At 36.2% G+C, this 12,450-nt stretch overlaps 1 protein-coding gene across 1 annotated transcript in view; it reads left to right on the top strand.

Annotated features, from left to right (window-relative positions):
- Nucleotides 1-5,912, top strand: part of ITGA2 (integrin subunit alpha 2) — a 100,414-nt gene extending 94,502 nt beyond the window's left edge. Inside the window, exons 28-30 of the mRNA XM_081278823.1 lie at nt 1,716-1,805; nt 4,211-4,327; nt 4,912-5,912. Of these exons, the coding sequence (XP_081134949.1) occupies nt 1,716-1,805; nt 4,211-4,327; nt 4,912-4,992 (288 nt within the window). The 3' untranslated portion in view covers nt 4,993-5,912. The remainder of the gene's footprint in view (nt 1-1,715; nt 1,806-4,210; nt 4,328-4,911) is intronic.
- The last annotated feature ends 6,538 nt before the right edge of the window (nt 5,913-12,450 follow it).

Raw genomic sequence — 12,450 nt, 5'->3', positions numbered from 1 at the left:
TTTCTTAGAAAGCATATTATTTATTCTCCTGCAACATGGTTATGATGGCTGAACTGAGAAAATCCCCTGGAGAGGTATTCTATGTCAATTCCCACTCGTATCCCTCTTTCATGAAAGGTCAAATATTTATTCTGTACCCTGTTTTCAGCTATTTCAACAGCAAAGTGGATGTCTTTCAGGCCACCTGAGAGATCCAGTCTGAAATGTAGATCTCATTTCCTCTATTAGAGCACATTAACGCACTGCCTTGTCTTGCCACCTTGTTTTCCTGATGTAGTGCAAGTCAACTTTACATGTCAAGTAATTTGTCATGAAGTGGTTGCTCAGGCTTCCAAGCTGATGGGAGCACAGGCCGCCATTGTAAGAAAAGGCCTTAATGCTTGCTGGCAGGTGTGCTGCTTCCCTTTCCCAGATGTGCAAGTGTGCCTGCTTGTAGTTGTTACTCTTCCAGGAAATTGTGTTCCTGTAAGAGGGGCCTGCTTTGAACATGCAGATATTTCAGAGTTGCAAGAAAAATTATTTCTGCTTCACAACGACTATTCAACTAGCATTCACTTAACTGCTACTTTTTTTTTTTTTACGTAAACCATTATCAATACTCAATGTTTCCCCTATAACATATGTTTAAGAGACCAGTGATCAGGATTAACTTCTGATGCAATCTTCCATCTTGAGAAAATTTAGAAGAACCAAAGACTGAGCCAGTGGAAAGGAAATAAATTGCTCACTTTTTGGAATTATGTTCCCTCTTTCTGGCTCCTAGAGATAGTTTAACAAATTACCTCATGGAGTATGTTGAATTTTGTGCCCTAGTAACCAGAAAAACTGAGTCCTAGTAGCCAGAGCATGTGAAAACAGCTCTAAAATCTGAGCATTGTACTCTATTTCATATGAAGTGTCAGGCCCAAATTTTGCAGTATAGTGAGAACACATCAATAACATTTCTAATGAAGAATAAATTTTTGTTTGACTAGATTGGAGAATGAATATAAAGTTATTTATTTCATATAAGGAAGTTTCTAGTAACTTGAGCATAAAATATATGTCCTTCCTATATGCCTACCTAATATCCAGTATTGTTTGATAGAAACACTTAGATTATGAAACCTGAAACTGTTCCTTACGTTATGTAATATGCCAAAGGATCAAGTTATCTGCTGCTGACATGCATGGTTAAGTTCAAGTGTACTTTGAGACAGCATTATTTTATAGGTGCACCCAAAAGGAAAATTGTCTTCTCTTATAAATGTTGGCTTTTCATTTCATTATGTGACTTGCTCAGGTACATACATAAAAAGACTATTTGTAATTTTCTCTCATGTCCCAAGTTTCATTAAATTTTTATTAATTTTCATTAACTTTATTTTTTGACATATTAAAAACATGTATTGTAAATCCTGGCTTTTCAACCATTTTCACGTTCAAATCACACAGGGAGTTGTTTTAACTGGCTCCTGTCTGGTCCCACTCACCATGATTGGGTTTAATTGGTGGTGGCAGGGCCCAATCAACCAACATTCGCAAAGTTGCCCACCAACTCCTAATGAGCAATCCCATTACATAAGGCCCATTCAAGCACACAAACATTCTTGAGTCTTCATAATTGACATTCGCTCTTGTCACTTTCTACTGGCAAATAAACAAATAATAAACATGCCAAGTTTTCTGCATTTACTGCTGTTAGGATAAAATATTTTCCTTTTTCTATTTTCCAGTCAACTTTCCAGACAGTACAGCTGACAGCAGCTGCAGAAATTGACACCCATAACCCTCAGATATATGTGATCGAAGAAAACACTGTCACGGTAAGCACCACACCCCTTCCCATGATTGGCAACCTATTTCTAAAAATGCAGAATATTCATTCTTCTTATCCATGTGCATATGGAGGTATCTTACTGAAACTCTGAGAGTCTGATGATTATTATGTTGAGCTTTAGCAAAAGTGTTTGCTAAATTTCAGAGATATACATTTCCTCCTCCAGGCGCCCATGTTGGCAAGGCTGGGTTTCCTAGAAATGATGATCCACAGAAAGGCACAACATGGGAGCTTATTTTGTTTGGGATATCAAGCTATCCTTTCTCCATGCCCACATCAGCAACACCAGTTTTCCTTTCTCCTATGTTTACACAAAACCATCTAGACCTTAGGTCATATTATCCAAGCCATGCTTATTAAATCATAAATTGTATTTTGGAATACTTCTTATAGAGAACTGTTGAAACATAGCTACTAAATAAGGTATTTATTAGAAGACTTTTTAAAATAGTATGTAATACAACCAGACACTGTCACTGTGTGGCATGTCCATTCACAGTCTTACATTCTAGAAAACTATAAATGCTCCCCTTGATAAAAATGATTCTTCAGAGAAATGCATTTCCACAGAAAACAAAGGTTCTCTGTTCCAAGAGCTGGCATGGATAACTCTCCTCTGCACTGAAACTCTGGTTAGCATATGCCATTTTTAGATATAGTAGGATTTTTATGCCCAGCTAATCTTCTGGCAGAACCCTGAGCATTTTCTTCCCAAAGCTTTTGTTAGGAGTTGGAAGCCAGATCACAACTTTGCCCCCAAGGCAGCTGGACGGCTGGCCTGGGTCCATTGCTTCAGCCCACAGACTGGTGAAAAAAAAAATGGCCCATGAACTCTGGGCCTCTCAATGCCTGAGATAGAGCTCACAACACTGCTGTGGCACTCTTGTCCCAGGGGAAATGATTCCACACAATAGAGGATGCTTTTTCGCCACTGACTTAGGAACTTCAGTGAAAGTCCACACCTTCTTTTCAGAGGCCAGGCATGGAAAATTAGAAACAGAGCCAAAGGAAATGCAGACTTCATATTCAGACTGCTATGAACTTAGCCTAGGGGAAAAGTGCTATAGATTTTTCTTAAAAGCTCACTTTAGAAAAATGCAGTGTTCAAACAATATGTAAAACTCTGCTGAAGTCTTTGTTTTTTAGAAAGCAGACTTAAGCATATTAATTGAAAATTCAAATTAACAATTTTCATGAATGTATTAGTTTCTCCTTTCTTGGTTTCCTCCCAGCAGCACTAATAAGTAACAGAGATCAACTTTTACTTGTGTCTACGAAAGTTTTCTTGAATCCAAACAATAATGGGATAATTTTGGAATAATGTTTTAAGCCCAAATAATAAATCAACACATCCCTCTAGGTAAATAAGTGACTATTATATTTATTTAAATCCCAGGCCACATAAAAATCTAATACGCACAGCTTTGCACTCATGGGTCAATAGAGATCCATGGGCCCCAGGTTAGGGAACTATGGAATTGAGAACTAGGCATATGACTGTGATTATGCTGTGTACTATATGAATTTTTAGGTACTTTATTCATAAATTTGTGAAAATAAGAACCCTGATTTTAGCTTTTGAAGACACAAATGAGGAGAAATACAGTCACCAAGGCCAGTTTCCAGTTTAGCCCAACCCCTAAGTTGCATGACAAGGAGCAGCTAGCTCATCTGCCACCTTAACTTAATATTGTGATGTAAATAGATAATACCCCTTTATTTTGCTCTAAAACATAGCTAAGGATATTTTGTGAAGGAAATTGCTGATTCTTTCACCCATTAAAAAAATTAAAAGGAAGAAGAATATGAAGTGTCACAATAAAACTCTTAGGACAGCTGTTCCCATGCAGTATGACAAAGATTGCCAGGAAAATGGTCATAAAGAGTCATAAATGCCCTCAAGGACAATTTCATCACTGCAAGGTCACCTTGAGCCCTGAGGTATTATATCTAGTCTTCCAACAACTGACACCAACCTTGACTGAGATTTAAGAGAAATCAATTAGTTTAAAAACCTAATGCCAACTTCTTGTTGTTAAATCAGGAAAGCTCAATGGATCGTTCTCTGACTCCCTGGCTCAAGGCTGCTTTCAGTTGGTGGGAATGAAAACTAAATGAAACTGAAATTCTGATTTCATAAATCATTAAGAGATCTGAGATTGTCATGCATTACGCAACCATAAAATACTGAAGCAATCAAAAAAGAGAAACTAGAATAATTTGGATTCTGCAGATTTTTCTCTAAAAACTGTCTACACACTGCTTGAGGAATGTCATCATGTCACTTTTAAAGCTGAAGACCTTCATTTACAGGATTACAGAATTGAACTAGGCCATCTCCCTGTTTTCAATGCTAAAATTGGATACTCAATTGTGAACTTGTATTTACAGATCCCCCTTATGATAACAAAACCTGACGCGAAAGCTGAAGTACCCACAGGAGTTATAGTAGGAAGTATAATTGCCGGAATCCTTTTGCTGTTGGCCCTGGTTGCTGTTTTGTGGAAGGTAAAAAAAAATAAAAAATAAAAAATAAAAAATAATCATATGTTAAAATACAGGACTCTTAAAGCTTTCTGTCTTCAATTTCCTAATAGCAACTTTAAGCATTATATGGCACTGCCTCTGTCATGGGGAAAAGAAATGCAAGGCTGTTTACAGTTTCTCACTCTGTCTTTGAAAAATCTGATCTTATTTTTTTTTTAACTTCCATTCATTCAGGGTGCTGAAATTTTGTTCAGCTTCAATAAGTCTACTCTGAGAAATTTAACTTTATACAATTCAATTGAACTGTCTAGAACTAAATTTCCCCACTAAAGGGGTGGGAGATACCAAATCAGCAATACGCTTTCCACACTTTCACTCTCCAGAGCCTTGGGGACTCCCAGAGGTGCCTCAGAGGAAGTGGGCAGCTTAGGGGCCAAAAGTACCATTCCAAATAAGCCATAGGTGGAAAAATTATTTTTTTACTTGTGCATGTTCATTGGGTACAGTGTAATGTTACTATATGGGATATTCATGGTATAATATTCAAGTCAGGATAATGATCATACCCAAGGAATGGTAACATTTTTATTTTGTCGCTTTTACAGCTTGGCTTCTTCAAAAGAAAATATGAAAAAATGGCCAAAAATCCAGATGAGATTGATGAGACCACAGAACTCAACAGCTGAACCACTCAGCAGATGCTTCTGTAGTGGGAACTGGCAGCATCCCAGCTGGGGTTTCTGTGAATGGTGAATGGGGCTCTTCTTAAGTCCGAGTTTCTTAATATTTAATAGGTGAACTAGCTTGATATTTGAAGAGAAACTGCTGGTCAGTTTGGAAGGAAGAAATTGTGGGTGGGGGCTTGGGATATAAAGGGTAAAAAACTTATTTTCTACACGGAAGAAAAAAGCAATCTTTAAACTGGCTGGCCCAGGGTTTACATTCTAATGTGTATATGTCACAAAGATGATGAAATGCTTCCAGGCATGACAAGTCTTAAATAAATTCTAATATTTTCTCAGAATTTGGGGGGTGGGGAATGCTATCTTTAAAATGATTGATTTAAATAGCAACTCTAAAAATGGAAGTACCCAGTATATATATTATATATAATTATATATTATACAAAGATTATATCATATATAATAATTATATATTATCTATATATCACATGTAATTTTGTATATTATCATATAATGTATAATACTGTATATTATACATATTATATATAATATATATTATATTAGGTACTTCTGTGTGTGTGTGTGTGTGTGTGTGTGTGTGTGAAATTATCATGTTAACAAGAGGGCAAAAAAGCCAACACATTGTTTTTCAATTTATGCTGCTCATCCAAAGTTTCCAGAGAAGATACTTTTAAGTGATAATTTTACTTATAAACTCAGTAAAATATGCCATTGGTTCTTTCCAGTCTCAGACTCCAGGTGCCTCTTCAGAATCCTATCTCACTTTAATTGTCAAAACATAGCTGAATAACTAAAAGCTTAGAATATACCTCCTACAAAGAATATTTCCATTTAAATTGGAGAAGGGAACAGTGTAAAGGCCAAGGCACAAAACTTTGCTTATATAAATGATTATATTACAAATTTCTTTTCTGCAATCATTAAAAGAATTATTTATTAAATTGTGGGGCTGGGGATGTGGCTCAAGCGGTAGCGCGCTCGCCTGGCATGCGTGCGGCCCGGGTTCGATCCTCAGCACCACATACAAACAAAGATGTTGTGTCCGCCGAGAACTAAAAAATAAATATTAAAAAATTCTCTCTCTCTCTCTCTCTCTCTCTCTCCTCTCTCACTCTCTCTTAAAAAAAAGAATTATTTATTAAATTGTAAAAACAAACATTAAAATGACCAAGTTTGAACCTGGGCTGGATGGTGTGAGCATATGAGGGACATGGGGAACTGTCCATCAAGCTCCAGCTGTAGTCCTGGGGCCATGATCCTCTTAGAGAGCAGTGGTCCTGACAGTGCCTCTGGAGATGACGGTTACCTCACCAGCTCCACGTTTCAGACTTGGAATTTGTCTTTCACTTTTTATATTGAAGTGTTTCATTGTGGGTACTGGGCTTCCATCCTCTTTTCTTTTTTTTTTTTTAATAACAAATGTTTGGTAACACTGTTGTCTGATGGAGGCCCAGCCTGTGCCAAAGGAAGGAGGAAATGTCCTTTCTTTTAAGATGCACAACAGTTAGTACCCAGTGAATTTTTGAAAAAGGAGCAATTTCTTTAGCATCCTTCCTCCCCCCTTTCTAAAACATTCCCCCACCCTCTGATTCCCAGTCTGGTATGGGTCCCCTGCAGCTGCCTTCCTCTTCCATTGTTGTTATCCATCTTACTTCACCCTTCATCTAAATGTCCCATGCCCTGGATAGCTGCTCCATACCACATGTTAAGAAGAAAAAGTCATTTGTTCAGTTTACACATCTGTGTGAATTACTGAACAAGCTCAACGTCAGGGAACTATTTTTGCTTATTGCTAAGTAAGAAAGAAAAACAGTCTTGAGTAAATTTCTAAATGTTGGAATTTCAGGCAGTATAAACAAGGTAGAGTAAAACAACACTTTGGGAATTTGCAAGAAATCATAGAGGCATTGAAAATGACCATACTAGAAGGTGCATCCTCTGTGCTTGTCTTGTTTCTACAAGAGTCATCTTCATATAGGCAACCTTGTTCAAAATATTGATTATTAAGTCCCAATTTCTGAGGTTCTTATTTGATCAGATTGGAATGAGGTCCGATAATCTGCATATTGATAAGTACTCCATCATTACACTGTAAATGGACCACTCTTTGAGGAAGCCCACCCTTTTCTATCTTTTGTTCCCTTTTTTCTCCATTTCTGAGCCTGCATATTCTCTAGACTTCGAAGACTTGGATGAAAAAAGCATAGGCAAGAGCAGTGGGGACCATTACATGCCCAATGCTTTGGACAAGTCTTCAACCTCTATGACTTCAGTGTCCTCCTTATAAAATTGGAAGACTGGGCTGGAGTTCAGCAGTGATGCTTCAGATTTTAAAACTATATGATCCAGACTTCCTTCAATACAAATAGACAATCTTCCATGAATTTGACTTGGAGGAGATGTCAAAGGAAAACAGGAATTTGCCCTTGTGCATATGGTGGCTTTGGCTGCCTTACTGACCTGGCCAGAGATAGCTCTGGACTACTTAATGACTTACTTTGTATTTGACAAAGTAAAACAAACAAGAAAAAATATTTAGCCATAAAATGTCAGGGGTTTATAGCAAAAACAGCATGGTTTTCTCTAGTGAAGCATGCCATAGCATCTGATTCTTTTAACAGCTGTGTGGACTGTTTCATTCCAATCAAATTTTTATTAAAAAAAAAAAATGGAGGAACTAGTCCTTAGGCTGACAAGGAGTATTTAACAAACCATGTAACTACTGCATATATGCATACTATTTTTTTCAATGTGATTTACAAAGAACAATGGCACATCATTCCTTTGATTTCACTCACCTCACCTTCCTTAGATAAGGGTAAGCTAAGGTGATATCACACATTGAGCTTGAGAGCTCTAACTAGCCTTGGCTTAGGTAACCAGCCTGGATTACAGTCTCCATGGAGTAGGTAGATTACCAACTAAAAATTAGCCACTTGTCTCTGCATATATCACTCTAGGGCAGGGTTTTCAGCCTTACTACTATTGTTTGGGGCCAGATGGTTTTCATGGGAGTGAGGTGGTGGGCTGTTCTATGTCTTGCAGGATGTTTAGCAGTATCCTTGGCCTCTGTCTACTAGGTGCCAGGTAGCATCCTCCAGGCACAGCCATGACAATCATAAAATGTTTCCAGACATTGCCCAATGACTCCTAGGAGGAGTGAATTTCTCAAGCACTTCTAAACAAACTGAGTATTAATCCAAGAAATTAAGGGAGAAAAACAGAAGTTGTGTGTTCCATTCAACCACACTTTTGCTTTAAAAGTAAGTAAAGTATAGGTACATAGACAGGTGTATAGAGTGTCATGAAAACAGAGTTTCATGCTTGGCTGCCACATAAGCTTTATAAAACAGTAACACAGAAAAATAGCTTAAAGAAGAAACTTCATTGAGATTTAAAATGTACTTTACTCATTTTAGCTGTAAACTGAGAACTCCTAACTGGACAGAAATCTTTCCAGCTAGAAGTGTTATTTTTATAAAAATAGTGAAAGATATCTATTAACTGTGAAAAGTAAATAAAACAAAGAAATTTATTATAATTATACAAGTGATTACAGATTACTTAAACTGAGCTTTCCGATTCCTCCTTAATATTTAAATTTGTATACATTAAACAATTATAGTATTATACCCAATATAATACATTCAGGACTATTCATTTTAATCAATTTGAAAAATTAAAACATCTAGAGGTGAAAGATAAGAAAGGGGCTAAAGTTTGAAATAAATAAAAATGTCAATTACTTATTTGAATTTTAAATAAAAATGTAGCCATTATGTAAATATAAAAAGTATAATATGTACTTGATTCATTTTGGCAGATGAAGTCAAAATATAAATGTATATATTGCACGACTATGTTGAAACTGTATATTTTTTAAAGAAGTTGTCTTAGTTCCTTTATATAAATGTTTGCTTTTTATAATTAAAATTTTTTGCCTTTTTCCTTTCCACCAAAACTATAAAAATGAATGTATACATTTTGTACATCAAGTTGCACAATTCATTTGATTTAATCAGAATGGTAATCAACAAAAACTAACTAATGGCTTTTCTTATATCAAAGCATGAGGTCAGAACAGAAAACCACTTTTTTCATACCACATTATAAAATATCATTTATTAAAGTTGTTTTGAATATAAAGCTATTTTGTTTTGGTGTTTTACACATTATACATTTCACAGTATTTGTCTTATGGACTCACTTTGCCTCAGAACACATTAAAGGTTCAATTTAAAAAGACTAAGAATATTAGTAGCCACAGATGTCTGGTCTTATAAGAAAAAAACCCAGCCAAACTGCTGCAACATCCAAAAGCAGAGTCATAAGTATAATTAAAAGGAAAAAAAAAAAACTTTGTAGTAACCAGGACGGGTTAAGTATTTTTATTATAAAAGTTAAATATGCTGAAGCATTAAAACAAGATATGCATTAGTCTAACAGACTGCCATCATTGCATAAAATGGTGCTCTCGTACAGAGTTTGGGTAGAACATCCATTTGTGCTGCCATTTATATCAGTGCACAGAAGTCTCCTGTTCCTGTCAGGCATGCTGTCACATGCCTCCATGACCACCTCATGGTAATGAAACAGCTATGGACAATTTACTGCAGAACAACTACCAACACATGTGGCATCTCTCTCACATTAAATTCAATGTTAGAAAAAAGAGAGCATTAGTAGTTTTTAACACAGCAAGTTAGCAAAGATCTGTATTAAAGCTATCATTTTGTCCTATGAAGTTCACTGGAAAATAATCTCATATTTACTCATTTTTAAGGGTAATTCCTTTTACTTATTCTATATTACCTGTTAAAAACTACAAACAGCATTTTTTAAAAATTCTTCTCTCATCCTACCATAACTCTTTAATTTTAAAGTAAAATACTAATGAAAGATTGGACATCATCTTACACAAAATAGGGCCTATTTTCACTGAAGGACAACTCCCACCTTATATTAAAGAAAATGGCCACTAAACTGAACTTTTTCATGCAAAATAAAACTGAAGATTCAAAGTTGTTTTTACTATACCCTGACTCTATCACCCTCTGCTGGATGATACACCTAACTACAGCCAAAGTTCATCACTGCTGTAAAAGAGATCCTAATATTCTAGATGTCATGGTACGAAAGTAGGAAAAGGAGTGGAAAAGACAAGTTCATCTACCCATTCAGTAATTTATCCAGATGTTTTTTCACACTTTTAAAATACGACAATTATACATGCTTCAGGTATGTTTAATTTGGGACAGAATATATAACACTGGTAATTCATTCACCAAATATTTGAGTGGCAGACATAGTACATCAAGTATCACTAAGTACCACAACAAAATAAAAATCAGAGAAGGGGACAGTTTCCCAGTTTTTAAAGAGGTAGCCAGAAAAACTCTCTGTGGGAGGTAACATTTAATCAGAGACTGAAATAAAGAGAGGAAGCTGACCATGGGGATGTCTGTAGGAAGAGTAATCTAGAAAGAACAAGTAAAGCTTCTCCAAGGTAGAAATATTCTACCAGCACCAGTCCCCACAAAGCAGCAAGATTTGAGCAAGATGGGGGGTGAGGGGCAGGCTAGGGCCCCACTGCTCGGGACTTCAGGCCATGGTGAGAACTGTGAGGTCTGAGGATGTGGTTAACTATGAGAAGGCCCTTACAGATCTACTTTAGGGAGGGAAGCATGGCAGCAGGACTGTCAGCAGGCCAAGCAAATCCACAATCACAAGAAGTAGATTGGAGGTCTGGACCATGGAAGGGGTAGTAAAGGAAAGGAAGAAACAACTAGGTTCAAAATATATCCAGAAATCCACCTTCTAACTCTCAAATAGGTTTATTTTCAGGGATCCAAAATCAAGACCCAAACTACTGCCTTCTTAATCACCAATTCTCAAAAAATACTGGAAATATACTGGGATTCTAAACATCATATTCAAAAGACAAAAATATCCACAGAATATTTCACTCATTGAATATCAGCTGTTACTTTCAAATATGATGAAATCTTTCCCATTAAAAATACTTGGAGCATAAATATGAATTTCCCAATTCTTGAATGAATTCACCTACTAATCAGTCAAAGCTTCAAGGTGACCTTGAAAACCTTGCAGGCAATCCACTTAAAGGCTGATTTTTTTTGTTTGTTTTAGGTTACTCTTCTATTAGTTGTGTAGTCAAGTTGCAAAGGCTACATGTCAGAATGATACCAGCCCCTTAATATCTCAACTACCAATTAATTCAGCCACTCCTAAGGAAGTAAGGATTAATGAAGATTCTATTTAGGTCCAGTATAATGCATTATAAAACTTTAAAAAATGTTCCAGATTCAGCATGCTCCAGGTGAAATATTTCACTTCTACATATATCTCATATTAACATTATACATTAAACATAATAAACATTATGTTAACAACATAGGTAAATCCTAGAAATAACTACAATGGCCCACTAACTTTAGTATGCTTTCAGATACAGTGCAACTGACTTTATCCAATACCTGAACCCTGATCTCCAGTGGGGTCAGGTGACAACTCTAGGAAAGGAGAGGAAGGCATTGAGCTGAAAGGGTAAGGCTGAGACCAGAAAGACTAACCTAACCAGTGAGGAATTGGTGGATATTTGTCTTTCTTACCAGTGTCCTTCTAGCATACTCTCTCCATACAGGCCAAGGAATAGGAGCTAAGTAACAGGAGATTCCTAAAGTGGATGTGGCTATCTTATAGTTCCCAGCCAGAGAGTACATGCAGAATCTTCCTTGTGATATTTCTTGGAAGACAAGGATGGATGTCTGGCACAGAACAGATATTCAATATGTATCTATTGAATAAATGAGTTCCTTACAGATAGGTTTTTCTTTTTGTCACAGAAAGTAGGAAAACTTTTAACCTAATTGTCTGAAACTACAGTTTTTGTTCTTAATAGGCAAATGCTAATTTTATGATGATGCCCATTGCCCAAAGTAGGCCAATATTTTGTTACTTTAAGAACTGCAATACCTCAATAAAGCTGGAAAATCTTTCATAAAAAATTGTATGGGGGGCTGGGGATGTGGCTCAAGTGGTAGCGCATTCGCCTGGCATGCGCGGGGCACTGGGTTCGATCCTCAGCACCACATAAAAATAAAATAAAAGATGTTGTGTCCACTGAAAACTAAAAAATAAATATTAAAAAATTCTCTCTCTCTCTCTCTTAAAAAAAAATTGTATGGGATTTATACTCAAATCTATCAAAACACCATATGTAGGTTGACTAATCAAAAATTTGATCATTGTTTAGTATAAGAAGGAAAACTATCCTAAAAATGCTTTAACAAATAATCATATAATTTCTCTTACATTAATTTCCTTAATATAATTTGTTTAAATAGCTATGGGTCAAATTTTAAAAATCAACTAACATATTAACACAAACCAATGAAGTGTTGCTAGTTAGGCTGGTAG

The sequence above is a fragment of the Spermophilus citellus genome (genome assembly GCF_964194105.1).
Source record: "Spermophilus citellus genome assembly, chromosome: 1".
NCBI classification, from domain to species: Eukaryota; Metazoa; Chordata; class Mammalia; order Rodentia; family Sciuridae; genus Spermophilus; species Spermophilus citellus.
The sequence above is the reverse complement of the archived record's forward strand: the minus strand, read 5'-3'. Positions and strand labels throughout refer to the sequence as shown.